The 13,893-nt window shown below is 29.7% G+C and overlaps 1 protein-coding gene and 1 long non-coding RNA gene across 3 annotated transcripts; one reads left to right on the forward strand and one right to left on the reverse strand.

Annotated features, from left to right (window-relative positions):
* Positions 1-1,667: 1,667 nt before the first annotated feature.
* Positions 1,668-7,885, forward strand: LOC114928966 (solute carrier family 12 member 9). 2 transcript variants are annotated; one of them, XM_085484743.1, is made up of 11 exons: positions 1,668-2,021; positions 2,464-2,531; positions 2,602-2,741; positions 2,824-2,958; positions 3,234-3,571; positions 3,699-3,912; positions 3,992-4,261; positions 4,782-4,989; positions 5,109-5,897; positions 5,998-6,420; positions 7,107-7,885. In XM_085484743.1, the coding sequence occupies exons 1-11, from the start codon at positions 1,983-1,985 to the stop codon at positions 7,303-7,305; spliced, it is 2,823 nt and encodes a 940-aa protein (XP_085340869.1). In that variant the 5' UTR covers positions 1,668-1,982; the 3' UTR covers positions 7,306-7,885. The 2 variants fall into 2 exon arrangements, with proteins under 2 accessions (XP_085340869.1, XP_085340868.1); XM_085484742.1 differs by having other exon boundaries at positions 2,464-2,741.
* Positions 2,603-4,487, reverse strand: LOC146722476 (uncharacterized). The gene is made up of 2 exons (XR_014925154.1): positions 3,083-4,487; positions 2,603-3,005 (listed from the first exon to the last, which is right to left on the reverse strand). It is a non-coding gene; the product is annotated as an uncharacterized LOC146722476 (long non-coding RNA).
* Positions 7,886-13,893: the final 6,008 nt, after the last annotated feature.

Below are 13,893 nucleotides of genomic sequence, written 5' to 3' on the forward strand. Positions count from 1 at the left end.
CGAGTATTCGCATATAAAAATTATTCCAACTACTTATTCATTATTACCTAAAGGCAAGGTTATCAGGAGATGCGTCGAATTTAGATTCGTAATCTCGATCTTTGAAACCATCTCCTCAAAGTCGCACTTCATCATCGCCGTCTGCTGTTGCTTCTTCAATTTTACGCTTTTGTTCTCGGAGCACCGACACGACCGGGAATCCGAAGATCCGTTTGGGCGCGCAATTGAGAAATTTCGCGTTTGAATATCTCAAGATTGTAAACTCGCGCTGTGATAGGCCGACCGATACACCATAATCGTAAGCAGCGTTCACGTGTGATTGAGATGGCCGTGTCGTAATCATAAACTGTCCTCGACTGTGATTGGCCGATCGTCGCGTCCTAAATAATGAACAAGTCTAAATTGATCAAACTTCAATTTTATATAAGTGTCACACCGATAATATACGAGTAGATCTTGTCATTTGGAGACGATTTTTTCTCAACAAAAATGTCGAAGGAAGTCATCATTTTTTGCATGTTCCTAATTTTTGCCATTATTATAACTAAACCTTATATTAAAATTTTATTAAAGTAAACTCTACTTGAAATTAATTGGAGATAGAATGTGATTTTGTTAATACTTTATTTCCACAAGCCTGAGTTTCCGAAAAACCCTTTATTTTCAATCGCTTTTAACTCGAAAATGATTGACGTCTCAAGGTTTTTACCGAGGAAAAATTGTCTCCAAATAAGAACATCTCTGTATATTTTCGGTGTGACACCTTATGTCAGATACCCTGTACATATATATATGTATATATATATGTGTATATTATTGAAATATGTATATATAGCTTAAATTTCATTTATTGTGATAAAGTAATTTTTTTAAGAATATCAAATATCTTATTCTGTTAAATAATGGTATAGTGATAATTGATGAAATGTCAAATTCTTTAACTTTTTTTAAAATATTTCTATCTTTTAATTCTCTCATTGAAAATAATTATGTCAAATAATCTTTTTATTTTTTCTATATATTATTGTAACTATAATGTAAAACATTTTGTTGATTCATTAATATTTATTTGTTCTTAATGATAATTTAACCCAGCAAACACCAATATATATAATTGTTACATTGCTATAATAAAACGGAATATAACAGGTAATATAACGTGAATATGTAATATTAAAAATGTTACATCTATGAGTGGGAAATTACAACTAACATATACATTACATGTAACATGCTTAAGTATATAACATTTATATAATGTGTTTGCTGGGAAATCTTAAGAATATCAAATATCTTATTCTGTTAAATAATGGTAGAGAGATAACTGATGAAATGTCAAATTCTTTAACTTTTTTTAAAATATTTCTACCTTTTAATTCTCTCCTTGAAAAATTTATATCAAATAATCTTTTTATTTTTTCTATATATTGTAACTATAATGTAAAACATTAATAATAAAGAAATAAAGTTATGTACTTGTACATTTATATAATTTATATTATATATAATTATTTGCTTAGGCAGGAGATGCCCTGCTAGATGACGGACATGTCGCGCCATCTAGAGGGAATTTTTATATTAAATTGGATGATCCGCGTGCCATGGGGAATTTTTTTCCCCTCTAATGTTACGTTGGCTAACCTGAGGTCAGATCGCTTTTGTAGAAAAAAATCGCTTATCAATGACGAAAGAGAGCTTTTTTTATCAGCTGGCTGTATGTAAACTGGAGGTCACATATATCTTCACGCCTAACGCTGGGCAATTCCGCGTAATCACGAAACGTGGACACAGATTAATAGATCTATTAATCTGTGACGTGGATGTGGATTATCTCGTGCACTATAATGCGGAAGCTCTTAGCTTCAGATATGAAAACGTACACGACGCCAAGTGTATCGCGAGTTTATTAACCTTAATGCGAGTTTGACAGAGCGTGGGACGCTTGACGTGTGACATCACACTTGCATGACTAATTTCATTATATGTCCTTTTATATTTTGTTACGCGTACAAGTAACAAAGGTGAGTTATTTTTCTTGATTTTCTCGATTCTCTTATTCTTTTTTTTACATCGTAAATTTAATTCCATTGAAAATCTGTGTTCGATATGTATTTTAATTAACTGTTGCGTCGTTAATGAAGATTGCAACGTGTACATTTTTTTATACGTCAGAAGAATGATTCTTTGTTCGATTTTATAACATTATTAATTTAATAAAGATTGTAACGTATATTTTATTTTATACGTCAGAAAAATGATCCTTATTTGATTTTATAAAATTATTCATTATTTTAATAAAGGTTGTAACATATACATTTTTTATTTTGTCAGAAAAATGATCGTTATTCGATTTTATAAAATTATTTATTTTAAAAACTGTACAATGTATATATTTTTTATATATCAGAAGAATGATCCTTATTCGATTTTATAAAATTATTAATTGCCTTGAAATTTATCTAGCAATTTCAAAATGATTGCATCGGAAGTTGGGTCCACGAATGCGGAGCCTGTACATGTCAGGATTACAAGTGAGAAAGCTCCGCTGATCCATGGTAGAGGGGTACTTCAACGACTGAGTAATATTTTTAAATTTGGAAGGACGCCACATACAGAGGGAGATGGCTATGTTGAGTTTGGTAACCTTGGTGTGGATAGCACTCGTACATTGGGAACCTTTGCTGGTGTATTCAGCCCAGTTACACTGTCTATGTTCAGTGCCTTAGTTTTCATACGAATGGGTGAGTAATGATTCATAAAAGTCTGACATTCTATAATATACAAGTGTCTATTAGTTATTAATACTGGCAAATTTCATTACAGGATACATTGTGGGCAACGCAGGATTACTTGTCACTTTAGTTCAATTTATTATAGCATATAGTATTTTGTTATTTACAGTCGCGTCTGTCTGTGCTATTTCGACAAATGGAGCTGTGGAGGGTGGTGGTGCTTATTGTATCCTTTTCTCACATGAGCAGCAATGGCAACTATGTATTATTTATCTGAAATAAGCCAGCTCAGCTAATTATCTCTTCATAAGCTTATCTCTTTAAGATAGTTTATCAATAGATCAAATTACATTAGTCTGTTTATATTTGGCATATAATTGAGATGAATCCATCATCTCTAAACACACATCTATTTAAAAAAATGCCAATTTAATTATAACAAGCTTTATAAGACTTGAATCTAAAAATGTCAAGAGTATTTTCCTATTAATTCTTGTACAGTTATGATTAGTCGAACATTAGGACCTGAATTTGGCGGTTCTATCGGTACCCTTTTCTTCATGGCTAATATAGTGTCCAGTGCACTTTGTATCTCTGGATGCGCTGAGGGTTTGGTCGAAAATTTCGGTCCATCCGGTTATTTGAGCGGCAAAGCTGGACTTATACCGGACGGTCGTTGGTGGAGATTTTTGTATTGTTCCATACTAAACACCGCTAATCTCGTAGTTTGTCTCATCGGAGCCGCAATGTTCGCAAAAACTAGCGTCGCAATCTTGGCGGTTGTCTGCATCTGTCTAAGTAGTGTCTTTATCAGTTTTTTGACTCAAGGCGCGATGGAGGTAAATATTTTTAAAAATAAAGATTTCGCGCGTTGTTAATTTTATTTATTTTAACTTATTTCTTATTAATTAATTAAATATTTTATTTGAGTTATAAAATTAATACTCTTACGCTATGTCCTTCCAGATACCAATACCAGATGCGAATACATTGGTGCAAAATGCAACAGAGCATGTAAATGGAAGTTACACAGGTCTACTGTCTGCTACACTTTCCAGCAATCTCTATGCAAATTACAGCGCGGATTACTCAAGTGGAGGCATCATAACGGACTTTGCAAGTGTATTTGGTGTCCTATTCAGCGGTGTGACTGGAATAATGGCTGGAGCCAATATGAGTGGTAAATAAAATTATGTATACAATATAAATTATATCATTTACGATTGATATAAATAACTTATCCGTTTAACGATTAACAGGTGAGTTGAGAAATCCTGGACAAAACATTCCGCGTGGGACGTTATCCGCAGTATTATTTACATTTGTGTGCTACATATTGCTGTCCGTATTGACGGCCGCTACTACCAGTCGCTTTTTGCTGCAAAATAATTTTATATACATGATGCCGATCAATATGTGGCCACCATTTGTCGCTGTCGGGATTCTCACAGCGACTTTTAGCGCCGGTTTAAGCAACTTGATCGGTTCTAGCAGAGTATTGGAAGCATTGGCCAAGGATAATGTATTCGGTAAATAATTAATGGCAAAATGTACAGGGTATCTCATAGGAAATTGCTGAAACTGATCAGCTAAAAAAAGTAATGAAAAAAGTGTTAATAATTACATATAGTAAACTAATGATAAATATTTTCAAAGTGCGCACTATTTGAATTTGTACAAAATTCTGTTCTTTTATGAAAACTCGTAAAAACTTTTTCTAATATGTCATTTTTAATGTTATTGACGATCCTTTTAATAGTTGCTTTTAAATCTGGCACTGTTAAAAATATTTATTGTTTATGTGATTATTAGCACTTTTTTTATTACTTTTCAATCAATAAAATAACTGGTATACAAACATATTATTTATATCTATTAAAACTGCAAACTTATTCCTTTCCAACACAATTTTTGTTTTCTCAATAACTGCATGCATTAAAAAATGACAGCTAATTAGTTTCAGCAATTTCCTATGGGACACTGTATAACAGAGAGATGCTAAATATCTTAAATAACTAAATAATTCTTTACTTTATTCCTCGTGTCTAGGTTCGGGATTGAATTTCATAATTCAAGGTACATGGCGTGGCAATCCGATAGCAGCAGTATTAACTTCGTGGCTTTTGGTGCAGACAATCTTACTCATTGGTTCATTGAATACTATCGCTCAAATTAATTCAGTACTATTTCTCTTAAGTTATCTCGCTACCAATCTTGCGTGTCTTGGATTGGAACTCGCTAGTGCACCAAACTTTAGGTATGTTATTGAAATATATTTAAGGAATTATATAATAAAATATATATTATTATTAAATATTATAATAATTATATAATATATAATTTATCTACTTCATGAGATCTAAATTTTTTTTGCAGACCAACGTTTACTTACTTTACATGGCACACGGCGACTATAGGTCTCCTCGGAACACTGATAATGATGTTCGTCATCAACAGCATTTACGCTTCCAGCAGCATAATATTGTGCTTAATCTTGATCATCGTCTTGCATTTGTTCTCGCCGAGCAAGAACGCTCCATGGGGCAGCATATCTCAAGCGTTGATATTCCATCAAGTCAGGAAGTACCTGTTGATGTTGGACTCGCGCAAAGATCACGTCAAGTTCTGGCGTCCGCAGATGCTGCTGATGGTCGCGTCTCCGCGTTCCGCTTGTCCTCTCATTGATTTTGTAAATGACCTAAAGAAAGGAGGTCTCTACGTCATCGGACACGTGAAGGTCGGCGAATTTGCCGGTCAGAATAGCGATCCTACGATAGACGAGTATCCGCACTGGCTAAGTTTAGTCGATCACATGAGAGTTAAGGCCTTCATCGAGTTGACCGTGACGAAGACTGTGCGCGAAGGCATGCATCACTTGATAAGACTGTCCGGAATGGGTGCGATGAAACCGAACACGATTGTTCTTGGTTTTTACGACGAGGAAGCGCCAAGAGACTTCTTCCTCGATTCTCAGTACGCGACGACGATGTTTGAAAATACTACAACGCTTCCGAATAACGCTGTGTTCCCTCTGAGGCAAGCAACGGGCGAAAAGAATCTGGATCAGATTCAGTATGTCGGGATGTGCTCGGATATTCTGAGAATGAAGAAGAATCTCTGTCTGTGTAGAAACTTCCATCTATTGAATAAAGCGCAGTTAACAAGGTGGATAAAAACTTTTGACGAATAAAAGAAAATTTTGAGGATGATCGATAAAATAGGATACTCTGCATGTATTATATAATTAATATATGACTGTTTTCAGAAATTCAAATCTGAAATACATCGACGTGTGGCCAGTCAATTTCTTTCAACCTACCGATCAGGATCCATTCGATACGACGTCGCTATTCATGCTTCAGCTCGCTTGCATCATCAACATGGTATCTAGTTGGAAGAACTTGCATCTCAGAGTGTTCCATTGCGAGATCGCGGACGGCAGCGAGAGCCTAAGTATCTCAGATTCCCGCAGTTCGATGAACGAATATCCGAGAACCTCGAACGAGCACAGAATACGGAAATCGTTGAACTTGCTGCGAATTTCCGCGTCAATTAAAAAGATCCCGGAATGGGCAGAGCAAGTTCGAGGATTGAAGGGCAGATCTCTGCTTGAACCAAAAAATCAATATGAATCGAGCACCGAGTCAAACAGTTTATTGAGCAACATGTCTCGAGCTTATATATTGGGGTAAGCATTAGCTTATTCTTTGACTACAATTTTTCTCACAGTCAATAATTAATTAGAATTTTAAATTCTTTAAATCAGAAAGTCAATAGTGTATTTCAAAATATAATAAATCAAGATGGAATAATTCAAAATTGATAAGGAAAAATTTTTTAAATAATTAATATTCTTAATCAATTTAATGAAAAGACTATATTCATTGATGGATCAAAGAGAGAAAATAAGTTTATTATAATTTTTAATTTTATTTAAATTTGCAGGATAAATAATTATTTAAAGTAATATTATTATAAAAGAGGAATATATATATATATATATATATATATATATATATATAAAATAAATTAATGAAATTATAATAAATAAAATTATTAAAATGGATAATATTATTGATGTTCAAAGCATTGGTATTATATGAGGAATAAAATAATATTTTTAATAAAAAGAAAAAAATATTTTTAAATTAACAATCTAATGTTTTAATATACATATACATATATATATATATATATATATATATATATATATATATGTTTTTTTATATTTAAATTAATACATTTTATTATTTAAATAAAATTTATTATTTAAATGAAATATAATTTTATATATATAAGACTAATTTTAATCAGTTTTTAAAATTTTAAAAATTCTCTTTTATTAAATACTTTTTTCTTGTTTTTATTTTTCAGCGTCAATCAACTGATAAGACAATATTCTTCTCAAACTGCGACGACATTTATTTATCTACCTGCACCGCCAGCATCGAACACTTGGGACGAGGATGATATGTATCGACAGTATCTGCAGTTGTTGACGGAATTGACTGTGGATCTACCACCAACAGTTTTGGTGCACGGTGTTAGTGCAGTCACATCGACCACCTTATAACAAAAATTAATACGAATAGACAATGTTTGAAACTTTCTCCACAGGTAACCAGAGGAAGAAAAATAAATTTTACAAATATACTAAATTATAATTTCTTGGTCATAATGTACTAATTTAAAAGATTATATATAATTAAAAGATTATATATAAAAAATTTGGAAGATATACCTATAATTTAAGATTATATATATATATATATATATATATATATATATAATCTTTTAAATTAGTATATTGACTGAGAACTTATAATTTAATATATTCAAAAATGCACATAGAGTTATTTGAAGATAATTAGAATTTATTATATCTATTATTAATAAATTAATTTGATAATTATATTAATTAATAATTATAAATAATTTAATTATTATTTTGCGATACATATACATAGTAGCATACAATTACGAAGCAATTGAACTAATTGAATTTTAGATTAATGGATAACGTTTTATCTCATCTTGGAAAGAAAATGTAAAATATCTTAAGTACTAAAATTTATTACTGTGATAACAAACATATTATATAAGAGACTTTTCAGAAACAAATATTTTTTAATAGTAAACGATTCTAAAACTATATGTAAATATATAAAATATCTTAATATATTTCCATATATAAGCATACTCTTACTGTATTTTTCACAGTTTTATATATCATATTTCGTATTATTATAAGTATTTACTAAAATAATTTAATTATTTACTAAAATAATTGCAAGCATCTAAATAAAAACTTACTGAAAGTAATACTGGAGTATATATTTACTAAAAATAAAAAAAACTGTGATTAAAAAAAGAAATCAATCTAATCGAAGAACTTATCTTTTCTTTTTCCCGCCTAAAATTAAAAATAGTCAACGACAGCATAGGTTTGTTCTTTATTGCTGCACTGATGAACTAAACTAGTGCATACTAGTGCAATAAGTTAGAGTAAAACAAAATATACTTATCTTACTTTAACCACAGATTAATAGACAGATAGCCAAAAGTCTGGATGAAGGAGAGACCAGCATTTCTCACTGATTTCAGCGCCATATCGTGGTAGTGGTCAATGCAGTAACTATTAATACGTTCCTAAGATGAGCGTCTCATGCTCATGAACTCGTCCGGCGGCATGTACGAGATTTATCTTTTCGTAGCGTTCGCGTATTTCGGAAAGGACAGAATTTTATGATGTTATAAATAAATAAATAAATAAATAAATAAAATATTAACCTGACCTATTATAATTATTTTTTAATAAATGTTTCATTATTATTATCATCTAAGTCTAAGTCGTTTAATTAATTTTTAGTTTTTTAATAATTAATTTAATTTATTCTAATCATTTTAATATGTGAAAAATACTAATACGTATACGTTTTATAATGAATTAATATATTTCGAGAGTCGAATTATATATTTTTAATAATATAAAAGTGTTCAAAAATTATATTTGACTTTTAATTTTAATTATTTTAGCAAAGAGTTCCGAAATCTCTTACACACATAATAGGGATTTTGTTCATCCATATAATTCGCAATTAAGTATATATGTTAATTATTAATTTTAATAAAATACAAAATTAAAATTAAAGGTCAAATATAATTTTTGAACATAAATATATTTAATTCGTTATAAAACGTATACCCGTGATAGTATTTTTCTCGTACAAAAATAATTAGAACAAATTAAATTACTCATAAAAAAATAAAAAAATAATTAAATAATTTATATTATATATGATAATAATAAAACATTTTATAAAAAAAACAGATTCAATAAATATAAGTATATATATAACATGTACTTATATTTATTGAATCTGTTTTTTAATAAAATGTTTTATAAGCTTAGAAAACTTGACTTTGACGTAACTAGCAAATTTTATTTATATAAATTTAACATATATAAGATAGGCAATAAGAGCCAAATCGCGGATGACAGTGCGTTATTCTAAACGAAACTAAATTTTTTCGTTAGAATTAAATACCTGTGCACAAGGCACCAAATTTTTACTTGGACACGGCCAAGATATAAAATTGGAATAATCTCTACAAGAGATTTTTAATTCCATGTATCCCCTATTCCCCCTAAAGAAATGAAGTGCGAGAGAAAAATATAGATCCGAAAGTCGCAGAATCGGGAATCGAACCCGAGACCTTTCGCTTGCCGGGCGACTGCTCTTCCAACTTAAATTTTATTTAATTATTTCACGACGGTTTGACGTAATAAAATGTTTTATTATTATTATATAAAATATAAGTTTAAATTCTTTAAGGGGTTATACCTACCTGCAAGGTCTGAAAAACACGTATTTTTGGGAATTTTTTTTTTAAATATTTGAAGTGCTTTGGAAAGGAACATTTATGTTTTCAAATATATATATTTCAAAGATTATTTAGTATTTTTTTTATTGCAAAATGTTGATAAATAAAAAAGATATGCTTAATCTTCCAGAAGCAGTTTTTTGAAAAGCGTTTTGCGGTGACCACTCTAACTTTGAACTGGTTTACCAGAAATCAAAAAACCCGAGAAATTTAGTTAATATATAAGATTATCTAGTGCCCGCTCGTTCATTTTTTTGAAAAATTAATTTGCGACAAAATGGCGGCTGTTCAAATTTGAAGGTATGATTTTGCTACCAAAAATTCGCTCGTTTTTTATTATTAAAAAAAAATACGCAACGAAAAAACAAAAGCCACGATCGGGCACTAGATTTTTTAGTATTAAAGATGTCTACCAAATTTTATTTCAATCGATGCAGCGGTTTTCGAGATATTTTGGTCACCGATTTTAAAAATGCTGTTTTGAGAAAAACGCATTTGAAGTTTCAAATTAAGTTCACAACCAAATAATATATTTATATATATATTTATATATATTTATATATATTATTTATTTATATATATTTTGGCTTTGTATAGAGACCGCTTTTGTCCGCGTCGCAGCTGCCGTTCGATACCTGAGATCCGTTTCTGTACCCTGCTTCTAAACAGCAGGATACGTTCACACCAGTATACCTTTAAACTCACATAACTTCGTTAATTTTTGTCGAATCGACTTGAAATTTGCAGGGAATATTTTTGAAAGTATGTACTTTAAGAAAATATCAAAATCCAAAAATCGATTTTTTTGAAGTTTGCAGGTAGGTATAACCCCTTAATTAATTTTTAATCTTTTATGATTAATTTAATTTACTCTAATTATTTTTGTACGAGAAAAATACTATCATGGGTATACGTTTTATAATTAATTTAATATATTTGTGTTTAAAAATTATATTTGACCTTTAATTTTAATTTTTATTTTATTAAAATTAATAATTAACATATATACTTAATTGCGAATTATATGGATGAAAAAAATCCCCATTATGTGTGTAAGAGATTTCGGAACTCTTTGCTATAAAATAATTAAAATTAAAAGTCAAATATAATTTTTGAACACTTTTATATTATTAAGAATATATAATTCGGTTCCCGAAATATATTAATTCATTATAAAACGTATACGTGATATTATTTTTCTCATATAAAAATGACTAGAATAAATTAAATTAATTATTAAAAAACTAAAAAGTAATTAAACGACTTAGACTTAGATGATAATAATAATGAAATATTTTATTAAAAAAAGATTCAATAACTAGTAGGTCAGGTTATAATTTTTTATTTATTTATTTATAACATTATGAGCTATTAAGCTCATCATCTCGTTCGCTCTCCGTTCGCGGCAGGCGGTTTATTTTTGATTGTTGCAAGTGTTTTTGTTTTTTTTTTATTAAAATAGATAATAATAATGTGAAATAAATCACGATATTTGACAGATGTGCATATATATAGAAATTGTAATAATAATAATATTATATCATAAAATTGTAAATTGTTTCAATTTTTTATAGACTGCGATAAAAGATTTTACATTTGGATAAGAAACTGCGGTAAGTAAAAATATAAAATTCTTGAAAACGTACCAAAAATATTTGATAACGTAAAAAGGTGAACTTTGAAAAATAAGGAACTTAAAAATTGCACTAATAAATGGGCTATATGTGAGCCGTGCGCGGATGTAAGGTGTGTTATATCGAAATTTAATTAATAGAATTGAGAATTAATCCCAATTTTAAGTCTTACAAATGTCCAAGCTAATTTTTTGTACCTCGTGTACATTTTTGAAAGTTATATCGAAAAATTAAATTTCAATATGCGTCTTACATCTCACATTTCGCATACGGCTCACATATAGCCTATTTATCTCTTATACTTTATTTCAACTCTTATAGAAATTTATTACTAGTAACGCCAATTTATCACTTATTTCGAGTAATTAATCACTTTTATTTCGAATACTTAAATTACTGTATATTATAGTATTTTAAATACTCAAAATAAGTGATTAATTGGCGTAGTGATAAATTTCTACAAGAGAATAAGGAGCCTTTAAATTCTTAATGTAAAAAATTTCAAGTAATTTTCTTTAATAAAATTTAATTAAAAAATTTAATTAAAAAATTTTTGAACACTGTGTTATATCACATTTAAAATTGTGATTATTTCAATAAAAAAAACATTTTATGTGTAAAAAATATATTTTTTATATTTAATAAATTTTATATATATATGCATATATGTAAAATATTCTCTCTCTCTCTCTCTCTCTCTCACACACACACACACACACACACACACACACACACAACGGGGGCCAAATCTCTCAAATTGGTCTCATGATCAATTAGCCTGGATTCGCACCAGGGGCAAAGTCTGTTGGTAATGTCAAACGAATTTAGCCTGGACTTGCACCAGGGGCAAAGTCTTTTGGTCGAGTCTACGAAATTTAGCACGGACTCGAACCAGGGGCAAAGTCTTTTGGTTCAAGTCTACGAAATTTAGCACGGACTCGAACCAGGGGCAAAGTGTGTCGGTAAGGGGCAAAGTCTATCGCACGAAGATGGCGGTCTCTTCTTTAGGCAGGCCTTTGGCGATCTGTCTATCTAAATGCACGGGCGAACTCCGATAGGGTCGATAATGAAGATTTTTTAAATATAATTATCGACAAAACTCTACAGATGTCGCAATAAAAAAGTTGTCAATCGACACACACATACATATACAGGGTGTCCCATTTTATATAATTTATAATTATATAAAAATTATATATACACAGGTTGTTACACATACATATACACATATGTATGTGTGTGTGTATTTATACAAGGTGTCCCATTTTTACTACCCCTAATATCTCTTTGTTTCAATGCATTTTATAATAAAACAACAAAAGTTATACGGTTTCAAAGGAACTATAAAATAGTACCATTAGTGTTGACCTTGCACAGTCATAAAGATTACGTGAAAGTCACTATCACATGATAAGTTATAAAGTTTCAACATTGCAATATCGCTTCTGAGAATTTTGCGCACATGCAAACTGCATCTGGGGTAAAATATTTTGTACAGTTATCAGCAAACCAATAGATCGCCTGTGGAATTATTTTTTAAAACAACCAGCACACGAATAGATCGCCTCAGGAATTATTTTTTAAAACAACCAGCACACGAATAGATCGCCTCTGGAATTATTTTTTAAAACAACCAGCACACGAATAGATCGCCTCTGGAATTACAGTTTTAAAACAACCAGCACACGAATAGATCGCCTCTGGAATTACAGTTTTAAAACAACCAGCACACGAATAGATCGCCTCTGGAATTATTTTTTAAACCAGCACACGAATAGACCGCCTCTGGCACTAACTACTATAAAAACTATAATAATAATTATCAATTAATGAAAAAATAAACAAAGGATTGCATTATCTTTCAGATAAAAAAAATTGAGAATTGCATTTTAATAAAAAAAAATTAAAATAAAAATTAAAAATAAAAATAAAAATTGCATTTTGAACGTCTATTTGAATGTTCTTATAAAATTACACCTACATACATACATACATACAAATATATATATATATGTATATATATATATTTATATATGTATATATATATTTATATACAGGGTAAACCATTTTAATCTTTGCACTAAAATTTCTCAAAATTCAAAAGTTTAAGACAAAAATGTTTCAGATAAAAGTTGTATGGTTTCAAGGGGGACATAAGATGGTGTCATTGATTTGACCTTGAATAGCCATTTGAAGGTTACGTGACGGTCAACTTCAATTTCTTAAATGGAACACTATATTTTTTCTTGCATACTTTTATAGCTGACTTTAAGATCTTTCCAAAACACTACAATAAAATATTTTTTCATTAAGTATTTTTCGAGTTATAAGGCTGCAAATTTGCAGTATTTTGACATAAAATAGAAAATATCTTGGGAAATATTCATTTTTCGATTATCATACCTTAATACTTTTATGCACAGAATAATGAGACGAATCAATTGGTGTAAAGAAAACACATAGTTGTCTTAAAGAAAAATTATCTAACTGCTTATTGCAATTTTCATATTTTTTTTAAAGGTAAATATGTGTTTTCTTTACACCAACTATATATATCAATATATATGTATCAATATATATATATATATATTAATACGATGTTCAGCATAACAATACGTACGATTTTTGAAATGTTTGCAACA

The sequence above is a fragment of the Nylanderia fulva genome, unplaced genomic scaffold, assembly GCF_048542155.1.
Source record: "Nylanderia fulva isolate GAGA-0341 unplaced genomic scaffold, ASM4854215v1 Scaffold31, whole genome shotgun sequence".
Taxonomy (NCBI): Eukaryota; Metazoa; Arthropoda; class Insecta; order Hymenoptera; family Formicidae; genus Nylanderia; species Nylanderia fulva.